The sequence below is a fragment of the Talpa europaea genome, assembly GCF_964194135.1.
Source record: "Talpa europaea genome assembly, chromosome: 5".
NCBI lineage: Eukaryota > Metazoa > Chordata > Mammalia > Eulipotyphla > Talpidae > Talpa > Talpa europaea.
The window spans coordinates 138030814-138047594 of record NC_140071.1 but is presented as its reverse complement, the minus strand read 5'-3'; the positions used below and the strand labels follow the sequence as shown (position 1 = coordinate 138047594).

The following is a 16781-nucleotide window of genomic DNA, read 5'->3' as shown; positions in this document are numbered from 1 at the left end:
CCAACCTCATGGCTTCTAGGGACTTGGCCTGATGGCGCTTACTCCAGGAGAGCACCCTATACACAGAACATTTGTGGAAAACAGTTAGCGGCAATAGTTCAGCATCACAGAGGTCATTGTTCAATGTGGAACTTGCCAGAGGTTGCATTACCAGTTATGGTTTATCAAGAGGCTGATCAAAAAAATTAAGAAAAAACTGGAAATGACCTGTCTATAGGGACTTTGAAAGCTTCAGCATAATTCTGGCAACCATAGAAAAGCCTGTGAGGTCCCCAAACTCTCATCCCCAGCTGACATCAAATCCTTATCCAGCCCAAATATGAGAGGAAGTACTTTCAAGTCATGTATCTGATAAGGTAGAGTGTTTAAAAAATAAAAAAAGCCAATAGCCCAATTAAAAATAGTCAAAAGACTTGAATAAACATTTCTCCAAAGAAAATATTCATCTAGCCAATAAACATATAAAAAGATGCCTAACAGTATTAGTCATTAGAGAATGGGAATCAAAACCCCAATTAGATACAACTTCACCCCCGATGGTTTTAATCAAAAAGACCGATAATAACAAGTGTTGCAAGGATGTGGCAAGATTAAAATCATTGCTGGTAAGAATGTAAAATAGTGTAATTACTTTGGAAAATATTTTGGTAATCCCTCAAAAAGTTAAGAAAAGAGTTAGCATATGACTCAACAAGCCAACAGCTATACCCAGCTATACTCAAGAGAATCAAAAACATGTGTCCACACAAAATTTGTATATAAATGTTTATAGCAACATTATTCATAATAGCTAAAAGGTGGAAAACAAACCAAATGTCCATCAGTGGATGAATAAAACCGCTAAGTTACACTTTCAAAGCATGAACTTTATGGTGTTTGGATTCTCTCTCAATAAAAGCATTAATGAAGAGAAAAGCAGGGGAGGTATCAACCTGGGGACATAAAATGAGAGGATTTTAAAATTATTTCAAAATGAAATGCCTATTTATTGGGTTGTTGGAAAAGTCATGATGCATTTTTGCTTGAAAAATACAGAAAAAATACGTCATGACTTTTCCAATAACCTGACATTAGAAGGCCATTGTGTTTTCTGAGGTACCCATTGTAGTAGATGTGTTTAAAGGAAAAATGGAACGTGTCTACCATTTTATTAAGCCTGTAATGGGAGTGTTTGGGGTACAGTGAGTATGGATGATAGGAAAAGGGACACAGAATTAAAAGATCTGGAAGCCATTTGCAGACGTGAAGCTGACAAAGCCTTGGGCTGCAGAGTTTGCTACAAAGCCAGAGTAAGACAACTGAAGTAAGCCTGAGGCCTCTGAGGAAAAGCATCAGTTTGCCAAGGAAATCCATGATCCATATTAATTGCCATTATGTATGTATTTTTAATAGAATGTCTTGAATTTTTCTCATTTTCCATACATTTTTGCATGCCCTCAAATCAAATCTTTAATACTTTCGAAAATTACTTTCATCACACTCTTTGCATTTGGTACTTACGAAGCACTTTTCATGCCAGGTTTCCCTAGCTGTGTCAAAGAGCTCTTTCTGAAGGTCTCCTTGTGTAAATGTGAAATCACACCCTTCCTTAAGCTTGGCCAATCAGTTCTTATCCCCAGGGCAGGAAAAATATAGCCAGTTTGGGATCTCATAGCTGATTAGTCATGTAGTGGAGTAACTGACAATAAAATTGGGGGGGGGGGGAATTTATGAGGGTTCCCTTAGTATTTCCAGCTGTTTAAAGAAACACTGTCATATTCCACCAATATAAAAATGAAAGTAATACCTTGAAGTTATTATGTCAAAGGGAATTCGTACCCAAGCTTTCACAGATAGCACTTTAGTAATGCTATCTTTAAAAAATAGTCTTCAGTGTCATCAGCTGGGTCCATGCAAACGCTAGGTTAGAGCTACAAAGTCCCGTTGCAATAATCACCAAACTCACCCTGGAGCCGGTCACATTCTAGATGGGAAAATGACACGGCTGCAGACAGGGCTTGGAAATTCTTATGCCCCTAAACGTTTTTCACTAGCACAGACTTTTTTTAAGAAACAGGCAAATATAATACAGTATAAACACATGTTGATTTATAATGTTGTACACCTGAAATCTATATAATGTGATAAACCAGTTACTTCAATAAAAAAAAATTTTAAATAAATAAAAATGGGAGGGCTGAATAAAAATATAATAATCAGACAAGAGTACTTTTCACTCCTTCAAAATTTTTCATGGGTTTTAAAAATTAATGTTAAAGGGCCTCCCTGGTGGCGCAGCGGTTGAGCGCTGGGTTGCGGGGCTGCCCGCAGCCTCTGCGGCACCAGTTCGATCCCCGGCTGCTCCCCGGCCACCGGAGGAGGGTCCCACATGGCGCGCAGACCTCTCCTGCCGCCCGCTGCTCCCCTCAGCAGTGTACTTCGGTCCTTCTGCCTGCTCTGCTCCTCGCTCTGGCTCTGGTGAATTCTCTCACCCTCCGCGCTTCTGACTATACCCAGTGCTTGTATAAATAAATAAATAAACAAATCTTTAAAAAAAAATTAATGTTAAAGAAGCCACTTGGGCTTCTTTATTCAGAGGAGATAGCATTTCAATAAAATAGACTGTCTCTCATTGAAAGAATAATTCATGTGTATGTATAGTAAGCTGTCAACTGAAATTTCCCTTTTTTAAAAAAAGGGAGAGACTTTGTCATGATCAAAGAAATGTACAGTTAACATTCGAAGAGCTTTTCTCCAGGGACAGAAGTGAGGTGGGTGGTGAGCCAAGAAACGGATTGGAAGGCACCAGAGAGCTGATCCCGCCAAGACAGTCCACACACTCATGTAACACTCACCTGTCCTGCACTGTGTGGCCAGGCCACAGAGCCTGGGGGAAGTGGGTGTGCATCAGGGAGCCACCGAAATCTATAAATTCCAAAGGCAATACCTGCCAGTAGGAAATGTCTTGAGAATGAGGGATTGACCCACCCCACTTACACAGTCTTTAAGATGGAAAATAATGGCTGGATTTTTTTTTAAGATTTATTTTTATTTTTATTTATGGATACAAGAACTGGGGTGTAGGCCAGGGGTGGGGAAGTGAGAGGATTCATCAGCGAGAGTGGGGAGCAGACCAAGCGGATCTACTGAAACCCATTGCTGAGGGGAGCAGTGGGTGAGACAGGAGAGGTCTGCTGTGCCATGTGGGTCACCTCCCTGGCCCGGGATGGAACCCATGCTGCAATGGCTGGTGATAGCTTCATAGTGCTGAGACTTAATCCCTTGTGTCACCAGGGAGACCCCTGGTTTAACGACTATGTTAATCACTTCTGCCCCCACCTCCAGCTCCCCCATTGCAGGAGTCAGGTTTCTGGTCTTGAGCCTCTTTCCCAACTTTTCTACTTTTAACCTCCATCAGCTTCACACTCCTAGTCACCTCCTTCAAAGCCTCAGCCACCACTACCTTCTAGTTCTTTCTCCAAACCAAAGCCCTCCAGCTTGAGTGTTCTTACATCACCTAGGTTGCTGGGCTCCGCCTTCAGATTTGGATTCGGTAGGTCTGAGGTGTGGCCTGAGAGTCCGCATGTCTGACAGTGCCCAAAAGATGCAGCTGCTGCTGTGGGCACCCCCTCCAAGTCACCCCGCCATTTCCTGCTTGCACCCTCTTTGCAATTATTCCCACTGATCCCCACCCCGACTATCTCACCAGCACATCCCAGTGCCCCAGTGCCGGCCCTGGGGTCTGACCCACTCTGCCCCCCCCACCCCCTCCACCCTCGGCCCCACCAAGCATCCTGGATGTGCAGCTGCAGGTGAAGCTTCCAAAAATGGTGCTGGATTCACAGCCTCCTCTCTCCATGTTCCTCAAGACACCCCCACTGCACAGAGGATATATTCTGTCTCTGAGTGTGGCCTCAGAAGCACCTCATATCCTGACCCCAACTCCTGCACAGGGCCCTGTGTTCCAAACATGACGAAAGTCTGTCCCCAACACTGTCTTATTTCCCCTCAGTCATAACAGGTTGGAGCAGTTGGGCACGTACAGAACTGGACCAAATCCCCGGCGCCAGAGCTGTGGGGTTGCAGAACCAGTGACTTGTCCCGAAAGGCCTCAGCATCTTCATCTTCAAGATAGCTGGTGATGAGAGCACCTTGTCAACTGAAATACTCTCGATGATCATTAGACAGTTTATTAGATGAGTAAAGTGAGGATTCCTACCTGGAAGCGGTCCCCAGATTTGACTCTGAGACCTGCTCCTGTAATCACAGGTTGGAGCTCAACTTATAGAGCGTGTTACAGAGTCAGAAGAGAAAGGAGCCATAAGTCGCTGATGTCAAGTGTAACTGACAGGGGCTGCTGGGTCCTGTCCGTAGGGTCAGACCTTTCCTTTCCCTAAATGATCTTGACCCAAAGAGATGGCGATGCTGTCTGGTGCAGAGGAGGTCAGTGCTGGGGTTCATCACTTCCTTGGTGTCTAAAGAAGGAACCCTAAAAAGCTCCACACCCATTGTTTGCATTTTCTCTGGCTTCTTGGTCCTTGGTGAGGATGGATGCCTGGTTTCCCCGCAGGCATCACAGGACAGGACGGAGCCTGTTCTGACTTCAAGTCTGTGCAGATGCTATGCCCTCCTACCTAAGATGGGGGAGGGGTCCCAGAATGCTCACAACAAGTTCACCCTCCTGTGCCCTCCAGCAGGCATGGCCTAAGACCACGAGAGCGTGCATCGAACACAGATTTCATGCTGCCCGGCCCCTAATAGCTACGTAGCATTTCATGAAGCTTACATATCTATGGAATAGCAAGTAAAAATACCTGTGGTCTCTATGCTGTAGCCCAGGACCTCGACCAGGCCGGTAGAAAAGGTTTCTCTGATTAAAATTAGCAGCATTGGGCCTCCCCGGTGGCGCAGCGGTTGAGCGCTGGGTTGCGAAACTGCGCGCGGCCTCTGCGGCGCCGGTTCGATCCCCGGCTGCTCCCCGGCCACCGGAGGAGGGTCCCACATGGTGAGCAGACCTCTCCTGCCACCCGCTGCTCCCCTCAGCAGTGTACTTCGGTCCTTCTGCCTGCTCTGCTCCCCGCTCTGGCTCTGGTGAATTCTCTCACCCTCCCGCGCTTCTGACTGTACCCAGTGCATGTATAAACAAAACAAACAAACAAACCAGCAAACAAATAAATAAAGCATGCCTCTATAAAAAAAAATAAATAAATAAAAAAAATAATAAAATTAGCAGCATTGTTGAGAGTTGATCCCAGAAACCCTGTCCTAATAGCTACCCATTCACCTGAAGAACTATGTTTCTCAAATCAACAAATTTGAGAGCCTCTCCCCAGTGGTGACGGAGCTGGGAAGTGTGTCTGATCCTTGAAGAGTCAAGTGTCATTTGTTTCATTCTCAGTTAAGTGGGTGTGACAGCGCTGGCAAGACATGTGCCTATTACATCAAATGGACGGTCACCAGCGTTAGCTCATGGGTGCTTATGTAAAGTTCTAAATTTACAAATTAAAATTGTACTCTCATGTTATTTTTTTTCTAATCTGATCTCTCCTTTGGAAGAAAAAATGTTGTTTTAAAGTCATTTTCTTGTATTGTTTTAGGCTTGCCTCCAATTCCTTCAGCTTCCAGAACAGGTTTTGCAGAATTTTCCATGAGGGAACGCATGCGGGAGAAATTACAGGCTGCAAGGGTGAGAGAAACCACATGAATATTTTGCTCTGAGCTGGTTACAGCGCTTTAGGTCTTGTCTGGATAGATTTGTTTGCTCAAAACTACGTGGATTTGAATACTGTTAAATTTGCTTTTCCTGTTTAAATATTGATGTAGTGTTTAGCATTGGTACAGATGAAAATTATGCTTAAGAATTTAAAGCCATTGTCTAAACATTTCCACTTGCCTTTATCGCATAAAGAAGGATACCGTGGAGTTTTTATTGACTGTTCCATGGAGATGGTGTCTGAGATTTTCCAAGGTTTGCTGACATTATGGAGCAGTAAATTTCTGTTTAATTTTTAGTCCAAAGCAGAGAGTACATTGCTGCAGGAAATCCCTACCCTTCGGCCCAGGCGCTTAAGAAGCCCCAGCGAGAAGGAATTGGAGACTGAATTTGGCTCGGAGGTGAGAAAGGGCCACCTCTACTTTGTGATCAAAAACAGGGAGGCAGAATATAAAATTTCCAGCAAAACTTTCTAGGACAGTGCTGTACACAAAGGAGGTGTCCAATGCTTAGGAAGAACTATGCCAGCTGCAATTTGAGGGGTACTCCTCAATGCAGACATTTTGTCAAGTCTTTCCCCCATGTTTTCACATGGAAAACATCCCCCAGGGTGTCGTCTGACAATCCTATAGGATGAGTAAGCCATGCCCAGCAGTGCCAAGCCAGACTCAGAGTACAAAATGCTGGAAAATTGTCCATTTCCAGTCTGAAAGTCTGACAAAGGCAGTTGTTACACAGGTGAGACATGGGAAGATGATATTAAAGGTCCCCAGAGCAGGTACGCTACCTTGTATTCATAATAAAAAAAATAACAATTTCATGCTAAGAAATTGGTCTTGAATAATGATAAAGTTTCTATCATAGCATAAGCTTGTTCCTTCTTTTTTTTTTTTTACATTTAGATTTATTTATTTATTTATACAAGCACTGGGTACAGTCAGAAGCGCGGGAGGGCGAGAGAATCCACCAGAGCCAGAGCGGGGAGCAGAGAAGGCAGAAGGACCGAAGTACACTGCTGAGGGGAGCAGCGGGCGGCAGGAGAGGTCTGCGCGCCATGTGGGACCCTCCACCGGTGGCCAGGGAGCAGCTGGGATCAAACTGGCACTGCAGAGGCTGCGGGCAGCCTTGCAACCCAGCGCTCAACCGCTGCGCCACCGGGGAGGCCCAAGCTTGTTCCTTCTTTTGTGAATGGCTTGGGATCTGGACCATAACAGTGAATAAAAGAGAAGTAGGTAGGTTCCTGGAGAGGTGGATCAGGAGTGATGGTGGCAAAGTGGGAACAGCAGCTGGGGACTGGCTGTTGGAGAAAGAAGGGAACCCCCGCATGAGAGTGAGTCCACCGAGGCCTGGACCTGTCCAGAGGCAGCAGGCGCTGTGTCCGAGGCTCTCAAGAAGGCCCTCCAGGCAGTGCAAAACTTACTTACACTCAAGCATTACTGACACTTTTCTTCATAGACTCTCTAGAAGGATGCTCTGTGAATTAGATAATCTACAAATCTGTAGGATGAAACATCATTTTCCATTTTCAGGCTTGTTGAGTTTAAATTTTCTATTTGTTCAGTCTTGAAAGAGACAGAGTTGAGTAAGAAAACACTGAACCATCCTAGCCTCCAAATGTATTTGACATATGCACCCAGTTCGTTCCTTCGTGATGTTGGGGTGTGACAAGGAGCAGGAGAAGGATGGTGAGGGCTAGCACTTACTTGAGGACATTCTTAGCTTCTTGATTTCAGCGGCGTGTATATCATTGTTTCCACTTGTGCAGCCAGGCAAGGAGGAACAAAGACTTCAACAAAAAGATGAGTCCCAAAGCTATTCCAGAGTGAAGTTTCGTGATTCGACACGAAAATCCAAGTCTAAACCCCTGGTGAGAAATTCATTTTTTTTTTTAAGATTTATTTATTTATGCATAGAACTGAAGTACAGGCCAGAGGTGTGGGGGAGGGAGGTGAGACGATTCACCAGAGACAGAGTGGGGAACAGAACAGGCAGACTGACGAAATACACTGCTGAGCGGAGCAGCAGGCGAGACAGGAGAGGTCTGCTGCGCCATGTGGGTTGCTCCCTGGCTGGCCAGGAATCGAACTCATGCTGCAGTGGCTGCGGACAGCTTCATAGGTTGCGTCTTAACCCTTGCGCCACCAGGGAGGCCCGAAATTCATTTTTTTAACTCATGATTGTCTTAAATCTTGTATGCTTTAAGTCACATTTGCTTGTTTGCATTTTCCAAAAATATCCAATGAGAAATAATAATACAATTAATCTGGTTTCTATTGCATGGAGTTTGCAAGAAAAAAAGCTTGAGAAATGACTGCTACTTTTCAATTTCTACCATCTAGCTGCAGAGATCAGAAGATGAGCTGATTTGGGAAAGGGAGATGCCTGGTAGGCAGGAAATATTGGGAACAAGACTATTTGTTCAGCTCTGAAGTGGCGCCAGCTTTCCTTATGGGGACAAAAGGAGGATGCTTACTCAAGAAGAGGCAAAACTTCCCCAGTAATAACTTTTTTAAAAAGTTAATAAACGCTATGTTGCTTATAACTAAAACTAACTTTTTTACCATTGTCCTACAAAATGGTGAATTAACTTTAGGGCATTTTTATCATCTTTTCTGAAGGATTTACTGCTATAAGTAATATAGTTAGGTGTTTGTTAGAGTAGAAATAATTGCTGGTTTATGAAAAAGTAACTTACTATAGTAACTTATCAAAGGGGAGCCCACCAGCTGCCTGTTGAACTTAAAGTTCATCACCAGGAATCCCACACCTTCGACAAGGATGATTCACTTTGGATATATAGAATGTTCCTGATAGACGTAGCATCAAGGCCACTACCAGTGAACTATACAGAGGTTGTTTCAGCTTGTATGACCTGAAAGTCTGTTGTTTCCACTTTTCCTTAGGTGCCACCTGGTTTCCCTTCTGCTGAAGAAGCTTATAACTTCTTTACTTTCAATTTTGATCCTGAACCAGAGGAACTAGAGGAAAAACCAAAAGCAAAAAGGAGAGATGGAACTAGCCAAGGGGAAGAGGAAGGAGAGGAAGAACCACCCATGCAAGAAGTAAGTAAAATGGTACTAATACTGTGATGGTAATGAGGACAAAGGCAGTAGTGATGGTGGTGGTGATGACAGTGATGGTGATGATGGTGGTGGTGGTGATGATGGTGATGGTGATGATTGTGGTGATGGTGGTTGTGATGATGGTGGTAGAGATGACGGTGGTGGTGATGGTAGTAGAGATGATGGTGGTGGTGATGGTGATGGTGGTGGTGATATCGGTGCCAGGTGGGAGGTTAAAGTGCTGCATTTTAACTTAGGAACCCAAATCCCTTAAATAAGTGTCAAGAATAGTCATCCTGTGAGGAGGCCAGAGTTGTGGAGATGTCAGTGGCTTTACCTGACACCTCTCTTCTGGTTTCATCTGATTCTAACTTCACTTTCTGGGTATATAGAATAATGAAAAACAACAAATTTGTTTGTTAAAATAAAAGGCCACATATTTTTAGACTTTCCATTAAAAAAGATAAACCAAGAAAAAGGTCATTTTATGGTAGGAGAAGTTGTTTGATGAGCTTTCTACCATTATTTTTTAAGCAATCCAATAACCTTTGCATGATTTCCCATCATTCTTTAATATGATGCAGGATGAGGAGGACCTGCTGGATGGCAAGGAGGCTGAGGAATTCCTCCTGGGCTTAGACCATGGGCCTGAAGGCTTCGTGGCGGTCAGGCCTGCGGATTATGAAAGTGCCCATGTTCGGCTGCAGGTGGAAAAAGAACTCCTGTTCATACCCAGCAGGGCCACAGGTACATGCTCTTTTTATCTTCCTGCTTAGCTTGGGCTCTTCATTTTCCTTTGAAAGTATGGCTGGTGTACCAAGATGCCTGATATCCACAACTGATCCCAACTTCTAATCTGACTTAATAATTGAGAAACAGCTTCAGATAAAAAATACATAGAACATGAAAAAATATCCAATCAACAATTGATAGAATAGCAGACGAAAGTCCAGGATGCTGTGGGAGTCCCTTTATCAGATCTTGCACCTGTTCTGGGGTTGAGGGTATGAGACTTAAGATTGAAGCTGTGAAGAGGAACAGCTCTCTGGTTGGCTAAATCATTGCCTTGGGTGAATAATTTAACCTCTAGTCCCTCTCCCCTCCATAGGTGAGTAGGTCTAGAGAGGGAATGGCTAAAAGTCCTACCCTCTTCCTCCAGGATGGGTTCCCCAACTGTTGTCATCCTTGAATGACCCAGGAGACCCCAATCTCCTACATCTCATTAGCATACAAAGGACATTATCAGTCTGGAAGTTTTGAGAGTGCCAAGAAGCAGGCTGGAAGGGGTTCCTCACCCACCCATGGACACAGGGCAAGGATACTGGTGCAGGACCATCTGGTTAACTCCTATTTATGCTTCTCTCCTCCTTCCTGCCCGGGGTCTCCCTTCACTCTTTATTCCCCTGGGATTTCCTTCCCTCCTGAGAGCCCCTGAGGGATCACCCCCCTTCTGATAGCTCACCCCTAAAATGGCAGGCAGCTACATCCTGTAAGAGGGGGCCCGGACTTCCCTTAGTTGGAAGCAGGATTTCTTTTCATCAGATTTTACCCGAGTTCCAATTAAATGTGGAACCAAGGACACGTTATTGTTTGGCTTGGATGGGTCTGACTCATAAGTCTAGAAAACATTAGAATTGGTTGGACAGCCGAAGTTTCCTTTAAAAATGGGCAGCTGGCAGAAGCACCCAAAGATTGGGATTTTGCTGTCATACAACAATGATGATGGAGCTGGTGGTGGTGGTGAGGGTAACAATAAATGAGGTCATGCCCACGATCACCCTAAGCATTTCCCCACGCTTATCCCCATCTAATGCTCCCAATAACTAGGGGGTCGGTATCATCATCCCTCGTGTGCAGGAGGTAAGACCTCAAAGAGGGGCCTGGCCCTTCCCATCATCCCTGATGGGAGCTCAGTCCTGTCATCTGCAGGTCACACCTGCCCCTTTGCTGTGCTGACGCCTTAGCTGTTGCACCCTGCAGTGTCACCCCTTAAATAGGGGATTCCACCACATGTGTTTGCCAGTAAACACATTCCTCTTTTCCTCGGTTCTGTCTCTAGCTGTCACTTTGGAAAACATGCAACTTCTAAGAACAGAAATGAAATCTCCAGTGGCGTTTTTATTCAGCAAATTGCAGTTTGAAATGTATCTGTGGACACTGATGCTGCTTGTGTTTATTTATGAACTCGCTAGTGCCGACATACAAAAAGCTCCCCGAGAACGTGCAGCCCAGATTCCTGGAGGACGAAGGGCTCTACATCGGGGTGAGACCGGAGGTGCCTCGCGTCAGCCAAAACATCATGGAGAACAGGTTGCTGGAGCAGGAGCAGGTGAGCAGAGCTGAGCCTGGAGGAGCGTCTCCCGAGGGGCAGTGCGGCACGCTGGGCCCTGAACTCTGGGGTGTCTGCACACAGAGGCTCAGTTCCTTTTTGTCTTGGTCTTGTACATTCTGCAATCCTCCAGCAACCCCTCCCCTCCACTGCTGGATGCAGGCTCCTGCTGCTAAATCAGATTTGCCAGACTTTTCCCAAGAAAGCAAAGTAAATATTAAACTTTGTTAAACTTTTTAGGGGGGCAGAGAGTGAAGATTGTATGTAAAATTAACTTGCAGGAAGGGTGTCAGTGAAGACTCAATTTCTAAGGAAACAGAGGCTTTAACAGAGATGAGGAGAGTGCATAAAATGCGTATGTTGACTCAGAATTTTCCAGCAAATGTCCATTTTGTAAACTATTTCCTGTCCAGCTAAAAGAAAATGCCCTTCCCTCTGCTTGGATTTCAGGGGAGAAGGTGGTTCGGAGATGATGGCAGAATCCTCGCCCTACCAAACCCCATTAGGCCATTTCCTGCGAGACCGCCGGTGTGGACAGCCGGGCAGAGCGTCAAGGCAGAGCTTGAGACGTTGTATAAGAAGGTAAGGCCCTCCCCTCATTTTTTAAAAGGTTTATTTGTTGGAAGTGCTTTGTTTTTGGAATAGCGTGCAGTACTGAAGTTCTAACATTCTACTTTAGTGTGTTTTTTAAATAATTCCCGGTCTTACCTGCAAAGACCAAGCAGCAGGTGTGTGATGTGGGGGCCGTGCTCACCTGTCCCTGCTGAGCCCAGGTGAGCTCCCAGGTTGGGGCTCAGCCGGCATCTCTAGCTCCTGTCCAGCTCGGCCACCTACTGGGCTCCTTGGCTTTCTGCCTCATCGCACACGTACACGTTCCCCACCCGCTGTCTCTTTGTTAAGTAGCTGAAGGTTTTCCATCCTTGCCGGTGCTTTGTCTTTCCCTGAGCTCCGGGGCTGAGCTGTCTGGGTTGATCTCCCGACCTTCCTGTAGAACATGCACCTCAGTCTCTCTCTCTCTGCGCAGGCTGCGGTTTCCTTATCTGTAAAATTGAAACGATAGCACTCTTTGGGCTGCAAGGAGCTTAAGCAGAGGGCACTTTGTGCTTCCCCAGCCGGGAAGACGGGGAATGAGAGAGCCTCCCGGGACGGACGGACGGGGCGGGTGAGAGCAGCAGCCCGCTGCAGGCTCTCTCGGCTCTGGCTCTCGCTGCATGCACGCCCCGGGGCTGTCATTCCCCAGGACAAACGTAGAAACTTGTACTTCAATTCCACCCCCCATGATTCTTTTTCTGCACATCTTTAAACTTTTTTCTCCGTTGCTGTGATCTCTGCATGGGCTGACAACATCCACTGGGAACGCACACACCATGCGAGCCTCGGATGGCCTGGTTTACAGTTTTCAAATGAACACGGGAGACTCTAGTCGATCCCCAGTTGCAACAGTATATACATCTGTTCTCGGGGGAAGTTGTTGCTCCAGTTTTCATGCACCTTCCCAGCATGTAAGAAAGGACAACAGCCTCAACCAAAGGAAGACAAGGAACTAGGGGTCTTTCCCCCTAGCAGGAAGAGAGTTGGGGTACCCCTGGCTGCCTAATCCCAGGGTGAGCGGGAGCAGGGCTGAGCGTAAGGCAGAGGCCGTCGGCCATCCCTGGAAGGCGGGCTAATGCAGATTTGGGGATGCAGACGCGAAGCCCTGGTCATATTCCAAAAACTAGAACCTGCTCTCGGCGTTACTCATTCCAAGAAAAGTACAAGACAGAGCCTGAGAGCCGCACCCTGGGTGAGCTCAGGCCCCTGAGCCCAGTGAGGCAGAAAAGCAAGACAAGAACCAGCAGGAGCAAAGCAATTAAGGAGGAATTTCCCACGAAGTCTGTGGACTGGGGTTTAGTTGTTCGCATCTTTATGGAGTGAACATGCTTAATTAGTCCAGGTGCTCCTGGATGCACAGAGGCCACGTGCTGTCAAAACTTTTGACACAAATCCATGTTGGGATTGAATCCTTGTGCCCAAATGAAGGAGAAAAGGAACAGGCTTCCTTTCCCACGGTTGGAGCAGTGAGGATATTAATAATCAGAACTAGGCTCTCCTTAAATACAAAAGGTCAGTGGCCCATAGAGGGGTGGTCTTTCTGCCCTTCAAGTTCAAATGGAGATTCAGCTCAGTATATCTAGAAGGTTCTGAGCTGGAGCTGGCCACTGCTACCATACTGGTCAACACACCCAGGACTACAAGGACTTTTTTTTTTTAAATAAAAAAGCCATCTGGGCCTCCCTGGTGGTGCAAGGGGTTAACTCTCAGCACTAAGAAGCTGTCCCCAGCCACTGCAGCACGAGTTGGATCCCAGGTCAGGGAGCTACCCACATGGCGCAGCAGACCTCTCCTGTCTCCCTGCTGCTCCCCTAAGCAGTGGATTTCAGTAGATCCACCTGTTCTGCTCCCCACTCTGTCTCTGGTGAGTCTTCTCACCCTCTGCACCTCTGGCCTACACCCCAGCTCGTGTGTGCATAAATAAATAAAATAAATATTTGAAACAAAAAAGCCATCTATCAGCCCTTCCACAAAGAGCAGACTGAATGCAATTTTCTAGGACAAAATTTGTTTTGTTAAAATAAATGCAGGCTATGCTGTATTGGTGTCCTACCAGAAATCACAAGTCCTAGATATGCGTTAGTGATCTATGAGGCCAGAAGATATGAATTGAATGACTATAAAAGTAATAAACTAGATCCTTACTTGTGGGTAATAGTACAGATCAGGCCACAGCACCACCCAATGACAATTTTACTGGTAAATGCAGGCTCCTGTGCCACTGCCAGTATTGGCGTTATTTCAATTACCAAACAGAAACAGACTACCCACACTGCAAACGAACACCATCACTACACTGGAAGTAAAAAGAAATATTAATCCAAGTCACTTTGGAATGTAGCACTTTGACCATGTGATCTCAGACTAAATGTGAAAAGAACTAAAATTACCACACTTAACATGTTTGCTGCTTACAGTCACGTGGATTAGCAGTTCCATGACTCATGTTCAGAATATTGCAAAATTGAGCAAAGGAATAATTATTCTGATGATGGTGGAGGCCACGCTTCTCAGGTTAGAAAGGGGAAGAATGGAGAAAACAAACTAATCGTGATTGAAAAACAGGTCTCATTAGATAACAAAAGTGAACGCTTTCTGTACAACACACACACACACACACACACACAGTGTTGAAGAACGTCCTTTGCTGTTCTAATAGGGAAAAATGCTAATAAAATCCTCTACCCAGCGCCCAGCTCGCAAGCGCCCTCTCCTGGCTCGCCACCCTCCCTCTGCACACTAGGCTTCCTCCCGCCTGGGGTACAGCCCTCAGGTCCTGTTCATCTGTGTGCAAAGATGACATGAGATGGGTGAAGTGCTTTGTGGGATCCCACAGTGTGTAAAACACAGACTGAACCTTTCTGCTCAGCCTCCTGATGGATGGATAGAGGCCTGAGACAGGCCGTGAGCTGCCCAAGCTTCCAGACCAGGTAGGAATGAGTCATCACTAGGAACCAGGGCTGTGACCTCGGTCCAGCACCGTATTTGACACCATGAAGATGCAAGTGAGAAGACTGCCGAGCAGGTTGCCCACACCCCCACAACTGACCCCCATCACCCACAACTGATGGACAGAAGTTTCAGTTCTGATGAGAGTTTTGGAAACTTCCGTTTAAGCTCATAACTTGTGAATAACACATGTATGCCACGTAATCTTATTCTCGCGATAACAAATTAATTTCCAAGCTTCTACCTGCGAAAGAGGAAAATAGAGCAAAGTGTCTCAAGCCCCACACCCCCCTTTTGGTGGGTGTCTAGTCTAGGACAAGGAGAGAAAATGGAGACACAAGATCAAAACCAGCTTTGAGGTCCCAGCCTCAAAAACTAGAGCCCACCAGAGTGTAATGATACGCACAGAATAGTTTGAAGATTTTGTAGAAGAGAAACAGAGAGTGGTTTCTCAGCTACAACAGGCGAGCCCCAAAATCCCAGGAAAACGAGGCGCCCGCGCAGCTTCCATGAAGCAAAAGTTAGTCTCTGGCAGTTGGCTATAAAATAAAGGTTTCTCCACCTGAAGAATTTATCTGTGCGCCAAGTCATGATCAGCCTGGGAAGTCCTGTGTCTGGTTCCTGTGGCATATGATGATCCTGAGCCTGTCAAAAGGAGAAAAACAAATGCCAGATGATTTGCTCGAAGGAACAGAATGACTCAACAGAAGCAAACTCTTGGAATCTGACGCAGCACTGAGGCTGCTGGCAGAGGCCCAGAGTAGCTACCGGGCAAAGTAGGGGAGAAGAGTTGTTGGTACTGATGTTTTGGTGGTGGGCAAGGTGGGGTAACATGCATTTGAAGAGATGTGAGGCTGCACCCCTAAAACATGCTGTGTTGTAAACCAACATTACCTCAATTAAAAGAAGATAAATAAAAAGAAAGGGAGACCTAATTCGAGAAACAGCCTTTTTACCATGCTAGGAATAAAATCTTTTAACATCATTTCATGACGGCCACAAATACTGATCAGTTTGGGCTGGCATGTATGCTTCTCTCCTTAAAAGAAAAAATTAGGGCCTTCCCTGGTAGCGCAGGCGGTTGAGCGCAGCACTATGAAGCTGTCCGCAGCCTCTGCAGCGCAGGTTTGATCCTGGCAGACCGGTGAGGGTCCCACATGGTGCAACAGGCCTCTCCTGTGGCGCCCGCTGCTCCCCTCAGCAGTGTATTTCATCAGTCTGCATGTTCTGTTTCCTGCTCTGTCTCTGGTGAATCCTCTCACCCTCCTGCGAATCTGGCCTGTACCCCGGTTTGTGTATAAAAAATCAATACATCTTTAAAAAAAAAGAAAAGAAAAGAAAAAATTAAAATTCACAGCTGCCAATGCAGGATGTCGAGAAATAGAGTCACATGACAAAGATTGGGACCGTGACTTGCAAGGATCTAGTTCTAAATAATATAGGAAAGCAAGATTAAAACCGTTTCTTTTCTCACTCCTTGTCTTTCATTTTACTTTCAAAGTATTCAGTTAAGTGTGGGTCCCTTCGATCTGGAGCCTGGAATTTGGGCCCCTGTGCTGGGGTTCACAGGGAGGGGGGTACTTTGCCTCTCACTGATTTCCCAGGGCAGTTAGATTATTATCCAACATTTTAGCTGTGTTCCCCCAACACTCTGCTCTCTTTGGCAGGCAGTGAAATATATCCACAGTAGTCAGCATATGATTGGATCTGGAGAAGCTTCCGGAAACTTCCAACTGGACATTGATATCTCAGGATTAATCTTCACGCACCACCCCTGTTTTAGCCGGGAGCACGTGTTGGCGGCCAAGCTGGCCCAGTTGTATGACCAGTACCTCGCAAGACGCCAGAGAAACAAGGCGAAATTTCTCACTGATAAGGTACAAATGTTCTTTTCTGTGCACCTTGTGATGGGGTAGCTTGGTTATGAGGGTCACAGAACACAATGGAATATTCCTTTATTTGTTTATTGTTTATTATTATTGTTTATTATTCCATTATTGTAAGAATAGGAGGAATAGCTCTGTCGAAGCTCATTTTGTTAGAAGTCTGGAGACAGTGGAAGCTGGACCAGCCATTCTCAGAAGAGTCAGGGCATCATTTGCCCTGAGAACTCGAGTGGGGAGTAGCGTTTCTAATTCAAAACTTTCATCCATATCTT

The 16781-nt window shown here is 45.8% G+C and overlaps 1 protein-coding gene across 1 annotated transcript in view; it reads left to right on the top strand.

Annotated features, from left to right (window-relative positions):
- The window catches only part of CC2D2A (coiled-coil and C2 domain containing 2A), a gene marked incomplete at its 3' end in the record, with an annotated part of 60708 nt that overhangs the window by 5265 nt on the left and 38662 nt on the right, over positions 1-16781 (top strand). Inside the window, exons 2-9 of the mRNA XM_084233769.1 lie at positions 5577-5665; positions 5992-6093; positions 7458-7559; positions 8596-8766; positions 9339-9501; positions 10947-11083; positions 11534-11665; positions 16291-16500. Coding sequence (XP_084089895.1) covers positions 5577-5665; positions 5992-6093; positions 7458-7559; positions 8596-8766; positions 9339-9501; positions 10947-11083; positions 11534-11665; positions 16291-16500 — 1106 coding nt within the window. The remainder of the gene's footprint in view (positions 1-5576; positions 5666-5991; positions 6094-7457; positions 7560-8595; positions 8767-9338; positions 9502-10946; positions 11084-11533; positions 11666-16290; positions 16501-16781) is intronic.